Below are 17837 nucleotides of genomic sequence, written 5' to 3'. Positions count from 1 at the left end.
TTTTTGTCTTTTTAGGGCTACACCGTCGGCATATGGAGGTTCCCAGGCTAGGGGGTCTAATCAGAGCTGTTGCTGCCGGCCTACACCACAGTTCACAGCAACGCTAGATCCTTAACCCACTGAGCAAGGCCATGGATCGGACCCGAAACTTCATGGTTCCTAGTCGGATTCGTTTCCACTGCACCATGATGGGAACTCCTAAAAGCCATTTTTTAAGCCAATCAACTTCCTGCAGAAAGATGAAGGAGAATGAGGACAGTGTTAGGTTGTTTGATTTGTTGAGAAGTAGGTCTTGGTGACAATGAGGGAGGGGTGGGTTCAGTAGGGAGGTGGAGACAGAAACCAAATTAGAGGGGATACAGGGATACTGAATGCTTTTTATAACAGAGAAGCTCAGACAAGAATGATTCAATCATGATAAAACATTTATTTAAGCCCATCTTTGCATACAAATCACAAAGAACCTCTTCACAGACGTTCACCCTAATGACTCAATCCTCGTAGTTTCTCAATGCTTCCAATTTCCTTCTTTCCTATCTTCTTCAATCTTTCTTCTCTTATATAGCCTACTTACCCCTCCTCATTTTCAACTATGTTCCTAAACAGAGATATAGAAAAAAACCTTAATAAAATAATAAAATCTCAAAAAGTAAACAAAAAACACATCAAGTCCCTCCTGGACATGACGAAGAAGATGCAAGGGAGGCTCCCTAGCTCATCCTTAGCAGTGTGAGAACCTTAACAAGCAATGGTGATAGAAAACTGACCTATACAAGGAACTGGCCCTTCTTTGCCCTGTGCTGCTCAGGGGTCAGAAGTGGAAATACCAGACAAGAAAGATTTAGAGGAGCTGTGGAGGGAGGGAATAGACAATTGTTAATTGAGGACAATTGAAAGCCATTGTCCTTAGGAAGGTTCCAGGGAAGAGAGAAGGCTGGCAAAGGCATCAGAATTCTCTGAAGAACCCGTGGAGTGCTGAGTTTCCCTTTGCTGTGGAGACACGGGGCCCCACACACCCCACTTTCTTCTTTCATCTGACTGGAATGCTTTCCTCCTCTGATGGGTGAGTTTCCAGGCAGCCTTCAAGATCCAGTCCAGGAGTTCCCATTGTGGCCCAACAGGTTAAGAACCCAATCCATCCATGAGGATGCAGGTTCAATCCCTGGCCCCACAGAGTGGGCTAAGGATCCAGCACTGCCACAAGCCGTGGCGTATGTTGCAGATGTGGCTCGGATTCAGTGTGGCTGTGGTGTAGGCTGGCATCTGCAGCTCCAATTTGACCCCTAGCCTGGGAGCTTCCATATGCCGCAGATGTGGCCATAAAAAAAGTCCACACTGTACCCATCTGCTGATGCCTTCCTAACAGAAGCCTTCTCTGGGCAGCTGCCCTCCTCCATCCTCTGAGTGTTCGTACACAGCTCTCACAAGAGGCATGAGGCAAGCATCCATACTTCTTAACTCTACAGTAAAACTTGTATTTGGTTGCAAATCTGTGTGCTGGTCAGGAGCTCCCTGTCCTTAGGATCCTTAGTTCCTCCTATAGGACCTGACACATAGTAGATAATAACTGTGAGGGAAAAAAGAGAAGAGAAAAGAAAGGAAAGGGGAAAAAAATGGGGGGAAGGAAAAGCAGGGTGGAGGAAGAGAGAGAGGAAACATCTGACTAGACTTTCCCTGACTAAGAAAAAGGGAAATGGAGTCAAAGAACTCTGGAGGAAATGGACAGAGGAGAAAACCTCTTTTCTAAGTCTTTTCTACTTCTCCCTCTTCTCTCGGCCACTTCCTCTCACGGCTTAGGACCTCACACCACGACTGCACTGTTTTCCCTCCTGATCCCTCGATTCACCGCAAAGGGAAGGAAACAGCCAGGCCAGGCTCCTGACTTCTCCCACCTCACAACCTCACACCTTGTTTCATCCCTTTCCCACCATAGGCACCTCCCTCCTCCTCTCTGCCCGCTCATCCTCCCCACGTGCAGTACTCCCACCTTGTCGCCCTGGCATCTAGGGCCCCTGTGTTGTGCCGGATCCGGATGTGAATTCTGCCTCAGATTGAAAACCAAGAGGCCCTTAGGGGCAGCCTGCAGTGGGTGACTGAGGAAACGCTAGACTGGATCTACAAATAACCTGAGATAGAATATTGTTAAGAGGGTTTAGGTATCCCAGGGATTGGAGAATAAAGAGAAGCAACAATTACGGTCCGTCTCCTACACTCCTCAACCCTTTGATGGATAGCCGTTCCACTTTCTTCCTCATCCATTGGTTAGAATCATCATTTTCCTGACTGTCCTCTCATGGCCCCTTCACCTTGGCGACTGACACTTCTGGACTGTCTTCCCAGCCAGATGCACTTTCCCCACCAAGAATCATGCCACGGTCCCTAAACCTTGTAGAGTAGCCCCTGGGTCTCCTCTCCTTACTTAAGTATTCAGTAGCCTCCCCTTCCCCAACGCTCTTGCTCCAGGAATTCTGAAACCACACTTTCCTCAATGAAGAGCATATATAAAAAGCAGTTTCTGAGTTGTAAAGCACTGAGCTAGAATGAAATACGACCATGACTAAAACCTTTTTCTGCTCCACCCCGATCATCTCCATCCTTCCCTCACGATGTCTCTACCCCTTCCTCCCCCAATCCACTGCTGCTCCCCCCTCACCCAGCAGGTTTGGTTTGGTGCCCCATGGAGACCAAAGCTCTGTGCTGCACAGGGGGCAGTGTCAGGATGCAGGCAGGCATCTCAGCCCGAGGCCTAGGCAGAGTTCCCAGGCACAGCCATCGGCCCAGGCCAGGACAATAGGCATGGATGAGGTGGGAGGGGGCATAAGTACGATGGCTGTAGCCCCCCAGCACCAGTAGCTCCCCCTGCAGCACGGCACCTGCAGCCCCTACATGGGGGGAGGGCAGGGGTGTCAGCTGAGTCCAGCTATCAGTCCTTGGTTCATAGGCCTCGAAGCTCAGCAGATCCCCGGTCTCCCCTAGCCCACCTGCTACATACAACCGGCTACCCAGAGCACCCATGACGTGGCCAGCCCGAGGCACCCCCATTGGGCTCAGATGTGTCCCTGGCTTCTCAAGGTTGGGGTCATAGTGCAGCAATGAAGCCAAGTATTGGCCAGTCCCGCTGCAGCCACCGCTCACATACAACTGGCCCTCCAAAACAGCAGCTGCGTGGGCAAAGCGTGGTGCTGGAAGAGCAGGTGCTGGCCTGAGGGAGAAGAGGGCACGTGGTCAAGCAAAAATCATCTTCAATTATCCTCTGCCGACTCTCCAAACCTCTCCCTGATGCCTGAAACACCCCCTTCCCTGCTCACCTCCAGACATTGAGCTTAGGGTTATAAGTCTCCACAGAGCTGAGGGCAACACCATTGTTTCGTCCACCCAGGGCATAAAGCAGTCCATCCAGAACCACCAGGGGGAAAAAACTCCGAGCCTGGCACAAAGGTGCCATCTCCTCCCAGTTCTCTTGACTGGGGTCCCACCTGAGCACAGAGAGACAAGAGATGGGAAGAGTGAGCCTGGGAGTCTGTGGTTGGCTGGGCCAGCAACCTCCCTCAGCTGCCCACCTGGAGACCTGCCAGTCTCAGGGGCCCATACCTGAGAGTTGAAGCCAGGGTGTTCGAGTGGCTGTAGAAATCCTGTCCCCCACACACGTAGAGTTCACTTCCTGCCAGGCTCGCAGCCCCATGCCGGAAGCGCCCAGGGGCAGGCAAGGCAGGCAGCCGGCCCCACTCCACAGTTCGAACCAGTCCTGTTCCGCAGCAAAAGGCCCGGGCCCACCACACTCCTCGGGATGGCTGTCTCATGGCCATGTCTGATCTGAGCCCGTCCCCACCGATCACTACCAGTGCCTGGTCAGGCTCCCTCCGCCTCTCTTGTCCTGGTACCTCAGCTTCCACCAGCAGCTGATGCAGCAAGTCTGAGGTGAAGGGTGGAGGCAGCCCAGCCGCCCGTACCCTCCGCAGCTCCCTGGTGGACATACGGCCAAAGCGGACACATCGAAGCAGGGCCTTGGCCTCTGACTCCTGAGTCTCAGGGTTGGCAGCTAGCCAACACCGTGCAGCCACAAAGGCCTCGAACTCCTCCTGCAAGTGTAGCTCATCGCTATCCAGGAGTTCTGCCAGCCAGGCGGCCGGTAAAGAAGGGAAGGCAGAACACAAAGCCACGGCGGGCAGGTGGGTGAGGAGGTAGTGACGGGCTTTGCTCCAGAGCCTCTCCAACCCAGGGGCTTCAGCCATGGGGATCAGGGCCAGGCAACGAGCAGGGCTGAGGCCTTGTGCCAAGGCTCTCTGGCACAGGGCCAGGCAGGAAGAGCTCTGGTACTGCACAGCAGCCTGGGCAGCTCTCAGCAGTCCTGGCCACCTTGCCCGTACAACCCCTGAGTAGGCAAAAGAGACGAGGAGTCGTAGGTCCTGGGCAGAGATGGTGTGCAGAGACACCTCTGTGCCCTGGGATTCCCTCATCCCACTCAGGAGCATGGCCCCAAAGAACTCGCTGCCACAGGCGAGGGCTGCTCGGTGCACTGCAAGAGGGAGAAGCAGAAGGAACCAAAGTGTTGCAAATTGCTAGGCACTCTCCCAACTTCACAACCCTAACTTGGAGCCAACAACCCAAGACCACAGGACAAACTATGGTATGCACCAGTATACCATGGGGTGCTTGTTAAAATGCAGGTTTCAGGGACCCACCCCCCCCAGAGATTCTGATTCACTAGCTCTAGACGGAGGCCCTAGGAATTTGCATTTTAACATTTTCAAGCACCCTGCATAATTTTCATGTTAGTGGCCTGAAGATACTTTGATAAGCATTGCTTGAGCCTTTTTGATGCAGGTCAATTAGAAAAAGAGTCTTGATCAATCAAGTGGAGAAGGTGCTATAGAGAACATGTGCTAAAAGAGGACACAAAATAAACTGCAAAGATCAATGTGCAACATACATAGATGGGTCTTTCTATGATATGCACAGAATAAATTGCTTTTCTCTACAATTGCAAGAGCCACAGACACCTGCCATTCTGCTGGTCATATTTTACTCAGAAAGTGGTAACACTCAGGAATGGCTGTGACTCAAATTCATCTAATTGCCATCTCCTCGTACCCAAGATTTAGCGCTTAGTATTTCTCATGTGTTCTAGATTTTCTCTGCCTACCCACCTCTCCATCTTGGTATAATTCATGAAATTGTGACACTGGAAACTGGAAACCTTCAAATCACCCTGTTCAATTGCTCCTTTTAAGATAAAGAAACTGAGTCCCAGTGAAATGGAATGATTTATTTTCTATCTCCATGCAGCGGCTGTTGGGACAGATCATTATACACTGTGCCTGATGCCAGGATGCAATGAGCATACTTGTGTGTCAGTTCCCTCACCTGCATAGCCCTCATGACATTGAAACTGTCCCATTAACAAATACTGTTAAATAACTAGACCTCATGTGCCTGCTAATGTAACTCAATCTGAGGCACTTGGCATGAAGTACAGTGTATTCCGGCCAAAATTGTTATCCTAAATCCAAACCTTTAGATCTAAAAAAGGTCAAACCTTTAGATCTAAGTTCAAGTTTACAGCAAATTGAAAAGAACATGTTAAATAAAACCATAAGGGAAAATGCCTACAAAGCTAGAAAATGAGGAGTTCCCATCGTGGCTCAGTGGTTACCGACTAGGAACCATGAGGTTGCGGGTTAGATCCTGACCTTGCTCAGTGAGTTAAGGATCTGGTATTGCCGTGAGCTGTGGTGTAGGTTGTAAATGCGGCTCGGATCCCTAGGTGCTGTGGCTGTGGTGTAGGCCAGTGGCTACAGCTCCGACTGGACCCCTAGCCTGGGAACCTCCATGTGCTTCGGGTGTGACCCTAAAAAGACAAAAACAAAACAAAACAAAACAAAAAAACAAAAAAAGCTAGACAATGTAACATTCTATAGGATAACTAATCTTGTTTCTTCAGTAAATCAAGTCATAAGAAAAGGGAGAGAGGACTGTACAAGAGTAAAGGAAACTTAAGAGACATACATTTGAGTTTACATAAACCCTGATTGGCTCCTGAGTTGAATGAAGCAGCTCTAAAAGACATTTTTTGGACAAATAGGAAAATTTCAATGTGGATGAGGCAATACTAAGAAATCACAGTTAATTTTCTTAGATATGATAAAAATATTGTGATTGTATGAGAAAATGTCTCATGTCTGTTTTAGAGAGACATATACCCTAGTATTTATGAGTGAAATGCCTGAGATTTACTTTAAACCTCAGCAAAACATAAATAAAGAAATGAACAAATATAGTAAAATGTTAATTTTTAAGTCCGGGTGATGGGTGTTTGGGTATTCATCTTAATTTCTCTTTTCTTTGTTATGTGTTGAAATACCCCATACTAGAAAAGAGGGGAAATGCTACTGGAAGTCCTCTCAGGCAGGTCACACAGGCTCAAGCTCCCAGTGAGGCTTAAAAACCTCAGGCTGCTTTGACCAACTGTGGCATGTTTACCTCGACCTCTCTCGAAGGGCAGGTGATAAGACATGGCTTTCCATTGTCTGTTTAAGCAGTAGGTAGTGGCTCGGTATTTCCTAAGCTGTAAACATCAGCGACAGCTTTCGCATATAGAGTGCCTGAGAAAATCTGCTTTCCTCAAAGCAGGTGAGGCATCTTCCATATCATCAATCAGCCTATATAGCTCAGAGCCAACTGTCAAAGGACTGACAACCATTGTATTTCACACCACCCTTGCTCATCATTCTTCCCTAGAATTTTAAGTGACAGGTTCCCATCATTAAGTTGGAGTGTTTCTGAAGGAAGGGAAAGCAGTGATGGAAGAATGCTTAAATTCCAAACCCTAGTGAGAATTTTAAAACTATGAAATCTTATTTTTTATTTTTTTGTCTTTTTTATTTATTTATTTATTTATTTAGTCTTTTCTAGGGCTGCACCCGAGGCATATGGAAGTTCCCAGGCTAGGGGTCTTATCAGAGCTATAGCTGCTGGCCTACACCACAGCTCATGGCAATGCCAAATCATTAAGCGAGGCCAGGGATCAAACCTGAAACTTCATGGTTCCTAGTCAGATTCAGTAACCACTGAGCCACGATGGGAACTCCTGCCTCTCTCTCTCTCTTTTTTTTTTAAAGGGCTACACCCATGGCATAGGGAAGTTCCCAGGCTAGGGGTTGAATCAGAGCAGCAGCTGCTGGCCTACACCACAGCCACAGCAATGCTAGATCCTTAACCCATTGAACAGGGCCAGAGATAGAACCCACATCCTTCCTCATGGATACTAGTCAGGTTCATTACCGCTGAGCCATGACCGGAACTCCAAAGCTATGTTTTAAATTTCCCCTCCATCTAGTGCTATTGGAAATAAAAAACCCTTTAGAAATGTGTTATGAACTGAATATTTATGTCCTTCACCCCTCAGTTTATATGTGGAAGCCATAATCTCCAACGGATGGTATCTGTGGGTGGGCCTTTGGGAAGTAATTAAGTGTGGGTGGAACCCTCATGAAAGGGATTAGTGCCTTTATAAGAAAAGACATAAGAGAAATAATACCTCTCTCTTCCTGTCATGTGAAGATACAGTGAGAAAGTAGCCATCTACTTTCAGAAAGAGGGCCCTAACCAGAACCTGGCACCCTTCGGCTTCCAGAACATGAGAAGAAAATTTCTGGATGTTTTTTGATTGTTTTGTTTTTCACTTTTTAGGGCCACACCTGCAGCATATGGAGGTTCCTAGGCTAGGGGTCAAATCAGAGCTACAGCTTCCGGGGTGCACCACAGCCACAGAAATGCCAGATCCATAACCCACTGAGCAAGGCCAGAGATCGAAATTGCAACCTCATAGTTCCTAGTCAGATTCATTTCCACTGCACCACGAAGGGAACTCTGAAAATTTCTGTTGTTAAACCAGCCAGCCTATGGTATTTTTGTTATAGTAGCCCAAGCCGACAAGATAGGATGCTTTTCCTTTCCTTCTAGGAGCCCCAGAAGCACTTTGGTCCCAGTCATTCCTCTAATGAGTGGTAGATATATGACTTTGGAAATGTCTTAAAGTCTGATTTCCTTATCAATAAAGAGCTGAACTAGATAATATTGAAACTAAGCCCTTTAATTTTAAACTTGTACGTGTCTGCACTCTGACTCCATTTGCCCCGTCCTGTGTGTCTTTGGCTTGGCTGCCTAGGAGGCAATGCATGGCCTAGTGAAAGCAGACTGGGCTAGTGGATGTGGATTTGTATCCTGGTTCTCACCAGTTAATATTTCTGAGTTTAATATTCTTTAACTGCACCTAGGCATAATGGTATCTAACTCACTAGTTTTCAGTGAGATTAAGTGAGATGGCACGTGTAAAAATTCTTGGAACCCAGTACCTCACTAAATGTTAGTAGAATCTGAATAACACTCAACTTTTTCAAACCTCCTTAGCTTTCCTGGTGATGAGCAGAGTTAACTTCAAAGTCCCATGACCCGGTAGCCTTAAGATTATGGCAAAACAGTACCAGATCTTGCTCATTAGCTGTAGGGTCCACGTCTGCTATGGTGTCAGGCACACTTAGAGAAAAGGACACACTATGAATTTTTCTACTGTGTTCCTCTGGCTTTTCCTGTCTCTTAAACAGAAGATACCAAGAAGGACCTTTGGTTACTCCCTATTTAATCACCTCCTGCTTGTTCTACTGCCATGGACTATAACTTTCCCTCCCGCCAGCTGGAGAAAATTTCCAGCTGGCTGGAAATCCCTTGTTACTGGGCCCAGGAAAAGCCACAGTATAAATCTGTCAGTGCTCAGAGGAAAACAACTCAACTGCGCATGCTCCATTTTCAATGGCTCAGGAGAGACACCAAAAGCCACCCCAGAGAAATTCTGTCTGCAGCGGGGATCAAAACTCCTATGGTAGGGATGGAACCACCTGCTGCTTGCACACACAATTCCAGGTAGCATATGCACCTGCATTAATATAACGCCCCACAGGCCCTCACCCCGCAGCCGGCAACCGCCTGCCTCCAGCTCCAGGTCACACCCGATGCCCTCTCGGTACAGGAGCTCAATGCTGCGCAGGTTCTCTCTCAGCTCCTCGGCCTGGCTGGGCTGCTTTTCATCTTCCCCGGCGCTTCCAGCCCCTTGGCGTCCCCTCTGGGCCACGGCCTTCACCCGGGGCGCTCCCAGGGTTTCAGCAGCTACCAACACATCCTCCTGCGGGGCGGGGCCCAGCACCCCCTCATAGGCAAAGGTCAGCACCGCCTCCCAGGCCCTGGGGGTTACGTCCAGGCTGAAGGGGGGTTGCGGACCTCCACTGCCCAGCAGCCTGCCTCTGAAGAGGCTGCTAACAGCAGCCAAGATCACCCGATGCACCCCATATATTCGCCCCCCAACTGACACCTCTTCATCCAGCAGCAGCCTCTGCTCCCGCAACCGCTGCGCTTCCGCGAAAAACTGGCTGGGATGCTCCTCACTGCACAGCCCCTCGGGCTCCGCCGCGTCTTCTCCGTCCTCATCCTCTTCTTCTTCCTCTAGGGACAAGGCTGGAGAGGGAAGGCTCCCTGGGGCCATAAGTCTGGGGCCAGGCTCTTCCAGAGGAAAGGGGGGCAAACTGGGATCCTCATCTGGGGACGGAGGCCAGGAGGGGGTTCTCCGGGCAGGCGAAGGGAAGCCAAGACCATCCTTCTGGACAGGAAGAGAGACATGCTCTGGGTCTGAAGGACGATGTGCTGAGTCCGAGACACTCATGGCGCAGGTTCGCTGGATTGCTGCAGTTGAACAAAGAGAAGAGAGGGTTAGAGCTGGACCCAGAGAGGCCAGAGGAAGCTTTGCCTCCTGTCCCCCAACATGTCAGTCCCTCTCCCTATTTCAACACGCCCCCGCCCATCCCAAGGCCTGAACATCTAGGATACACAGTGCAACTAATGAGGTTCACAAGGTGCAGTGAAGCACAGCAAGAAGCATGTGTAAAGATCCAGTACCCAGAACTGTACACCCCCCAACCCGGTCTTGCCCCCATCCCATTGTCACCCCCCTAAGACACCAGCGTTTGCTTGTCCTCTCTCTTGAGCCTGCTCTACTTTGGACAGCATGGCAGAGGGAACTCACCCTGCTTCCCTGTCAGTGGCCCCACCAGGCTAATTATAGCTGGTGCTGGAGGACTAGGGGTTGGGCTCCTGGTGCCCAAACTCAGACACCCAATCCCCTGGGCCTGTCCTAAGATGACCTCCTTTCCCCCTTCCACTTGTAGGCCAAGTCCTGGTGCTGAGCTAGGCAAATTCAGGAGCCAGGAAGGATGCGGGGGATCAGGTAGTGAGCAAGGCTAAAAAGGCTACATTCACTGGACTGGGATGGAGGGGTGGGTGAAGCACGTCTGGACGGTGCAGACCCATGGGAAGGTGGGAAGAAAGAGTGGGGCATATGTTTTGAGTCAGTCCTGGTCTTTGAGTGCTGATTTTTCTAGATAAAGCTGGGACCTTGGAGCAAACAATACTGGTGTGAAACTCAAACATAATCCATCTGGTTCAATGAGGGCAAAGGGGTGGGAGAGGTAAAGGGGTGGGGATTAGGGCTGTGGACCATAGGAGACCCACTCCCGGCCAGGGGTTTCATCCCTGCTCTGTGTGGAGTCTGTGGTGAGAGAGAGACACTCAACACCGGGACTTAAGAAGTATCTGGAGGGGTCTAATCCTGTTAGTGGCTGGGATGAGGGTGAGACAGTGCAATATGGGATTGATCTCTGCTGCTATGGGGACAAGTGTCCTGGACTGGATGGCCTGGGTGTGTACAAGCATTCTCACTATTTCAAAAAGAACACCAACAGCCACTCTCTCTGCCCAGAACAACACTCCTTGCTCATCCTGAGATCCCCTAAATCTGCACAGTCATTCTTCACTGCAGTTCCAGGTACCCTCAAGGGAAAAGAAATTAAAGAAGGGGCAGCGATTTTCCTTCCCTCCCTTCTCCCAGGAAGGTAGAGCAGACCAAGGGCTGTTGAGTGTGAGTTTCCTGGCCTATAAAAAAACCTGATCTGGGCTAAATAGATTGCCCAACAAGCTGACAACCAGGAGCCAAGCTGGATTGTTCCTTAGGACTCCTGTGAGATGAGTGGTGTTAGTATGGGGGAGGTTCGGGAAGGTGGATTCCTCTGCACAGCACCTCCTTAGGCTTTCAGGGATGCTCCTGTTCTCCACTTGCCGCCTGGGTACCCTCACCAACCAGGGTAGTGTTCCCTGGGCAAGCCCAGGCTGCTCTCCCCTAAATGGGTTGACGGAGAGAGGCACCCCATGATTGAAATGGGTGATATTGACCAGCCTCTGCACCCTCTCCCCCAGTTCAGACATTTTGCATCCTCTTATTGCCTCCCCTTGGCGAGACAAGGTAGCCAACACCTTGGGCCCCACCAGGAAGAAGAAGAACTGCTATTCTTCAGAGACAAACCTCAAGTTGGCCCCATCTACAAAGACAAGGACACTAGACCCCGCTCTGAATTCTCAGCCAACCCCATGGTCCTGAGATGGCTCCACCATAGCCACATGTCTGCTCTGCTTTGCCACAGTGAAACCCAAACCCTACAGTGAACCCCAAAAGGTTGGATGAAACCCTCTCTTTTGAGCTATCATTCACCCTCCCTTAAAATCCTTGGGACTGACCTTTCCCCATAGCACCTCCAGGCCTATTAGCTCTTCTTTTTGTTGCTGACATGCTGGCTGGGGAGAGGTCTTAGCATCCCAGCCACATCTGTGCCATCTCAACCAGGGGACAGTGTGGCTTCCACTTCTACTGAGGAGCCCTGAGCAGAGCCATAGTCTCAAGAAGAGGATCCTGAGAATCCAGGGACCAGTCCTGGTAAAGCCCCCCAGCATGCTTTAGCTGGGTCATGGGGTTCATGGTAATGGATTAGCACTCAGGGTTCCCAAAAGTCGGGGATCAAGTCAGGGAAAGAGATCTTTGCTCTAGAGGAGAATCTCAAGAGTACCTGTGAGGGTGAGAGGAGAGAACTAAGGGTGACCTTGGTTCCTCCCCCTCTACCCTGCTTCCCCTGATCCACTGCATGCTGGACATCTAGGGCATCATGCTCCACCTATAGCTACATTAGGTCACTGCTCAGGTGGGCACATGTATGAGCTCAGGGCTCTGCTGGACAATAGAAAGGGATGTGGGACATGGTCTGAGTGAATGAAAGGAGCCTCATTTCCATCCCAGTCCAGGGCTCACATGGCTCATTATCCTGTTCTCAGCTTCATCACTGTCTCCAGCCTGTCTATCTCAGCAGTCTCCATCAATGGCAAAGTCAAGGCTGGTGAGTCTGTTGTGACTCCATGATCTCTCAGGGGCCCCAGACTTGTCATGAGTTGCTGAGACCACAGACTGACTCTTCCTTCTTCTCTTCTAAGGTGGCATCTACTTCCTTACCTTGCACAACCTGGATACAGAGCTTGGCAGTTCCATTGGAATCATCTTTCCTTTCACCAATGCAGTAGCCATGGCTGTGAACAGAGACTCTTCTTGCAGACCCTTGTGGAGCTGTTCCAAGTAATGCCCATCTCTTCCCTTGGTATGTCCTTTTCTCAAGTCGGCTGCCCACCCCCCAACCCTGCAAGCTTGCACTTTTGTGGCTCCAAGCTGGGAAAGTCATTTTAAGAGTCAGATGGAGGCATCAAATCAGCCAATAAAGTCTCTGATCCATGACCTGTGTTCTGTCCTTCCAGGAGCATGGGATGTAGTGAGAGGTGGACAGATCATGAAGGTGTGTGTGTGTGTGTGTGTGTGTGTGTGTGTGAGAGAGAGAGAGAGAGAGAGAGAGAGAGAGAGAGAGAGAGAGAGAGAGAGAGAGAGAGAGAGAGAGCGCGAGCAGATTTCCAGGGACCAGGGTGTGTGTGTGTGTGTGATAGAGCAGATTTCCAGGGACCCAGACCTGAAACTAGCTAGCTTTGCCGGGAGAAACTCCACATGCCAGTTCTTGAGCGGGAAAGTAAGGAAGACTCCTAAGGATCAGTTGGGATGAGCACTAGATGCGACTACTGGATGAGAAATGCCTTGTTTATTGCCCTCAGATATTTACAGAGATTCACCCCTCTGGCATGGGAAGGGACACTTTGCAGTTTGAGGCAAGAAGGAAAAGGACGCCCATTTAGCAACATCCTTTAATGGAAAGAGATTGGTGGGAAAGGGAACTATAGGCTTAGAGAGGAGAGTAAGGATGAGACAAGGAGAGTGGAGTTACTCCTTCCCTTTCACTCATCTCCCTCCCTCCCTCTCCATCTCTCCCTCCCTCTGTCTCAGGGGAGGAGTCAGCCATGGCATTCCGGGCCCAAATTACCTTCTTCTTCCCAATCCTCCCCTTTTGTCAACTACCTGCTGGGGACCCTCCTCCTCCTCACAAACCCTAACCAACAAGCCACTGGCTTCTTTGAGTATCAAGGTGAGACAGTGGGAAGCTGACAGAGAAATGTATTCTCCTAAGACCCCTTGATTTCTGATAGTCTGTCATTTACAAGTTGACTATCAGACCATTCTGAGTCCTAAAGTCCCTGGGCCAAAAATTCCCCTATGCTTCTCAACCTAACCTAAGCCACTGACACTAAACAGGGTAGAAGGGTAATACTATAGGCTGAATGAAGGAAGCCAGGAAGTGCTCCTCAAAACCTCATCTTTTCCCTCTGTTCTTTTATGTAGGAAGCATCTTCTTGGAAAAATTGGTCTCACAATGGTGTGGTCCAGAGGGCAGTTTCCCTGGTATGTTTTCTATCTTCCCTCAGCCATTGCGGTACTCACCAGATCTGTTATCTCTGGGGATTTCAAGGTGAGAAGGATGTCCAGGAACACAGTACACTATTACCCCTCTTTTCTTTTGACTAATGGTTCAACTTTTGTTAGCAGGACCCTGCTACTGCTATCCCCAGTGGAACCCTCCTTGCCATCATGTGGACCACACTTTCCTATCTGGGCATTTCTGCCAGCATCAGTAAGGCCCTCCACTCCTGCCTTTAGTGCAAAATGACTGGAACCCCGGTTTCTGCTTCTCTGAGGGACTAGGTGATGAAATGAGGAGGCAAGGTGTGAGTCTGGGAAGATTCCAAACTGCAGGAGCATTGAGCCCAAAGGTGGGACTGGTCCAGTGGCTAGAGAAACTGAGGAACAGGTTCCATTTCTCACATCACCTTCCAGGGGCCTGTGATTTCTCAGTCAGTCTGTCCCAGGGCCAGCTGGAAATGCTCTCAGGGGTCTGACATCCCCTACTGCCTTCATTTGTGAAAATGAAGGTCCTCTTCCACTACAACAAATCAGCAGGGCACACTGACTCTAGGCTGCTACTAAGAGACTCAGGAGGAGACAGCTAAAAGGAGGAATCCATAGTTCAGGACTCAATGAGCCATGATTTCAGTCTCCTAGCTCCACAACCGTTAATCCTACCCTTGGGTAGCCCAAAGCTTTGGTAACGCCAGGGTTTTATGAGAGCCCAAAGCTTCCTAAGGAAAGAACTCTCCTACTAAGCAATACCAACCGGGGCTACAGTGCCAAAGAGTCCTCCAGCTAAGATCCATCCCATCCCATAATATTAATAAAAAATCTAAGTACCCGAGGTTAATGCATAACAGACCTGAAATCTCCCCAAGCCTAAAGAAACAGATCATTCCTGTTCTCAATATAGTCAAGAACTTATCTTCTATCTTCCATCTCAAAATTTCCACTTTATTATCTATTTATTTAAATCTCCACATCTCAATGCGTTTCAACCCATTTATGTCTATCCTTTGCAAATGAAAAAAAAAAAAGGTATTTATCATCACTTTCTACTTAGTAAGTAATCAGAAACTTACTCTTTTCCCAAGCTCATGCAATCCCAATTTAAATCTTTAGCCCAAGTCTTTTTTGTTTGTTTGTTTTTTAGGGCCACACCCACAGCATATGGAGGTTCCCAGGCTAGGGGTCAAATCAGAGATACAGCTGCTGGCCTGCACCACAGCAACATCAGATCTAAGCTGTGTCTTCGACCTACACTACAGCTCACAGCAACGAGGGATCCTTAGAACCCACTGAGTGAGGCCAGAGATCAAACCTGCAACCTCATGGCTCCTAGTCGGATTCGTTTCCACTGTGCCACAATGGAAACTCCCAGCCCAAGTCTTACTTCACAGTCATTTGATTATTTCTTTGGTTTACCTCCCCATCAACTTATTCATTCCTTTGGTAAAAATTAATTCAATGTTCACTATGTGCCAGACCCTGTTTTAAGTACCAGGAGATGACATACAAATGATACGCCTCCCCTCATGGAGTTTACATTCCAACAAGAGGAAACAAACAATGAACATAATAAATACAACTGTTAGATTACAAGGTGATAAGTGCTATGATGAGAAATAAAACAAGGGAGGGGGAGAGAAACTGCTAGAGGAGGAGTTCCCATTATGGCTCATGGGTAACAAACCTGAATAGTATCCATGAGGACACCGGTTCAATCCCTGGCCTCGCTCAGTGGGTTAAGGATCGGGCATTGCCATGAGCTGTGGTGTAGGTCACAGACTTGGCTTGAATCCCATGTTACTGTGGCTGAAAAAAAAAAGTGCTAGAGGAGTTCCCTTGTGGTGCAGCAGGTAAGGATCTGATGTTACTGCAGTGGCTTAAGTTCAATCCCTTGTCCAGGAACTTCCACATGCTGTGGATACAGCCCAAAAGACCCCAAACAAACAAACAAAAACCCAGCAATAAACAAAAAAAAAATAGAGCAGAAAAATTGGAAGCAAATGGTGGGAAAATGGGGTCAAGAGAGGTTAATATATTTGTAAAATGAGAAAAATGACAGCATACTTGTATGCTGACAGAATGCTCCAGGTAAGGGAAATAATGACCCTACAGAAAAGGAGGGAGAGGAGTTCCCTTTGTGGCTCAGCAGAAATGAATCTGACTAGCATCCATGAAGACGAAGGTTGGATGCCTGGCCCCACTCAGCAGGTTAAGGATCTGGCAGTGTCTTGAGCTGTGGTGTGGGTCACAGACGCAGCTCGGATCTGGTGTTGCTATGGCTGAGAGTACAGCCTTTAAAAAGACAAAAAAAGAAAAAAAAAAAAAAGTAAAGAAAAAGGAGGGAGAACTGTTGAGAGATGTCCTTGAAAGCTAGAGGATAAAACCAGCTGCCCAAGGATTTGGACAGGTGCCTGGACAGCCTGTTCAGAACAGCATTTCTTAACCTTGACACCAATAGCATGTAAGCCCAGAGTCTGTTGTGAACTGTGCTGTGCACTGTAGGGTATTTTAGAGCATCCCTGGCCTCCACCTAGTAGCACCACCTCCCTGTTGTGACAACCAAATGTCCTCTGGGAGCAAAATCAGTCTGGAATATAGCAACAAAAGAGAAAGCAGAGTGTTTGGGTATAAATGCTGGAAGTCATTGAGTTGTTTAAAAAAAAAAAAATGCTGGAAGGTATTGTAGGTGTAGTTGTAGGAGCTTGTGAATTCTATTTGTTTCTATTTTCTACCAATGTAAAAGTGAGACTAGGGGAAAATGGTGAAGATTTGAGGGATCAAAAGGCATAAAACGGTGACCAGAAAATAGGGCAGCAGAGTTCCCTTCATGGCTCAGGGACTAACGAATCTATTATCCATGAGGATGTGGGTTCAATCCCTGGCCTCACTCAGTGGGTTAAGTATACGGCGTTGCTGTGAGCTGTGGTGCAGGTTGTAGACGTGGCTCAGATTCCGAGTTGCTGTGGCTGTGAAGTAGGCTGGCAGCTACAGCTCTGATTTGACCCCTAGCCTGGGAACTTCCATATGCCACTGGCGTGGCCCTAAAAGAAACAGCAAGTAAAAGGACTAGGGAATATTGCTAGTAGCATAAAGGACCCACTTACGGGAGTTCCTGTCATGGCTCAGTGGTTAACGAATCCAACTAGGAACCATGAGGTTGCGGGTTCGATCCCTGGCCTTGCTCAGTGGGTTAAGGATCTGGCATTGCTGTGAGCTGTGGTGTAGTTCGCAGACGCAGCTCGGATCCCGAGTTACTGTGGCTCTGGCATAGGCCGGTGGCTACAGCTTGGATTAGATCCCTAGCCTGGGAACGTCCATATGCCATGGGAGCAGCCCTTGAAATGGCAAAAAGACAAATAAATAAATAAATAAGGACCCACTTATTTTTCATGGTAGTGAACTGAAAGTAAGACAAGTCAGCCTGGACTGGCTGTTTTATCCCAGCCCTTTCAGCTTAATGGGTCAGGGCATAAAGTGGGTGAAGAGCCGATTGTGACAAAAAGTGAGATAGGCTAGGAGGATGAAGTGTTTGCAGTGAAGTGCTTGTGACAGGAATTAGAGGAAGGAAATTAAGACACATAGAATAAACTAGAAAAATAGGAAGTAATTATAGGAGAGTGGGATGACTGAGATATGGAGAAGCTACAAGTCTAGACATGACCAAGGGAATGAGTGGTTGATATAGGGATGGAGGACAAGATCACTGAAGGAATAAGGAACTGAGACCAGTGTTACAAAGGTCATCTACCTAGATATTCAAATCATCAAGACTTACGACAGTTACTGGAGTTCCCATCTTGGCGCAGTAGAAACAAATCCAACTAGGAACCATGAGGTTGCAGGTTCCATCCCCGGCCTCGCTCAGTGAGTTAAAGGATCCGGTGTTGCCGGGAGCTATGGCGTAGGCTGCAGGCACGGCTTGGATCTGGCATTGCTGTGGCTCTGGCACAGGCCCACAGCAAGAGCTCCAATTAGAACCCTAGCCTGGGAATCTCCATATGCCAAGGGTGTGGCCCTAAAAGGACAAAAGACCAAAAAAAAAAAAAAAATATTAAAACAGAATTTCAGGAGTTAAGACAGAGGTAGGTGGAGACAAAAAAAGAGAATGGAAAGCAATGGTTAT

At 48.6% G+C, this 17837-nt stretch overlaps 1 protein-coding gene across 5 annotated transcripts; it reads right to left on the bottom strand.

The window, feature by feature from the left end:
- Positions 1-407: 407 nt before the first annotated feature.
- Positions 408-10092, bottom strand: KLHL33 (kelch like family member 33). Of its 5 annotated transcripts, XR_014810892.1 has the most exons (6): positions 10008-10062; positions 8965-9732; positions 3592-4516; positions 3309-3476; positions 1988-3202; positions 408-598 (listed from the first exon to the last, which is right to left on the bottom strand). XR_014810892.1 is itself a non-coding variant. In XM_003356720.5 (5 exons), exons 2-5 carry the CDS (start codon positions 9710-9712, stop codon positions 2650-2652), a joined length of 2394 nt encoding a protein of 797 aa, XP_003356768.4. In that variant the 5' UTR covers positions 9713-9732; positions 10073-10092; the 3' UTR covers positions 408-2649. The 5 variants fall into 5 exon arrangements, 4 of the variants coding, with proteins under 4 accessions (XP_003356768.4, XP_084825442.1, XP_084825443.1 ...); XM_003356720.5 differs by lacking the exon at positions 10008-10062 and adding an exon at positions 10073-10092 and having other exon boundaries at positions 408-3202; XM_084969316.1 differs by having other exon boundaries at positions 408-3202; positions 10008-10082.
- Between the last annotated feature and the right edge of the window lie 7745 nt (positions 10093-17837).

The sequence above is a fragment of the Sus scrofa genome, chromosome 7, assembly GCF_054392235.1.
Source record: "Sus scrofa isolate SSC_HxYL_T2T_F1_AM1 chromosome 7, Sscrofa_HxYL_maternal_Yorkshire_Landrace_v2.0, whole genome shotgun sequence".
NCBI classification, from domain to species: domain Eukaryota; kingdom Metazoa; phylum Chordata; class Mammalia; order Artiodactyla; family Suidae; genus Sus; species Sus scrofa.
Note: the sequence above shows the minus strand (reverse complement) of the source record. Positions and strands in the feature narration are given on the sequence as shown.

What these genes read in the sequence shown, in the direction of transcription:
- KLHL33 (XM_084969316.1), bottom strand. Translation starts at nt 10,056, where the DNA reads ATGCTGTCCAAAGTAGAGCAGGCTCAAGAGAGAGGACAAGCAAACGCT. An exon ending in GAGAGGACAAGCAAACGCTG is followed by an intron (nt 9,733 to 10,007) that starts GTGTCTTAGGGG and finishes GTTCAACTGCAG; the next exon opens with CAATCCAGCGAACCTGCGCC. An exon ending in CCTAAGCTCAATGTCTGGAG is followed by an intron (nt 3,203 to 3,308) that starts GTGAGCAGGGAA and finishes CTTCTCCCTCAG; the next exon opens with GCCAGCACCTGCTCTTCCAG.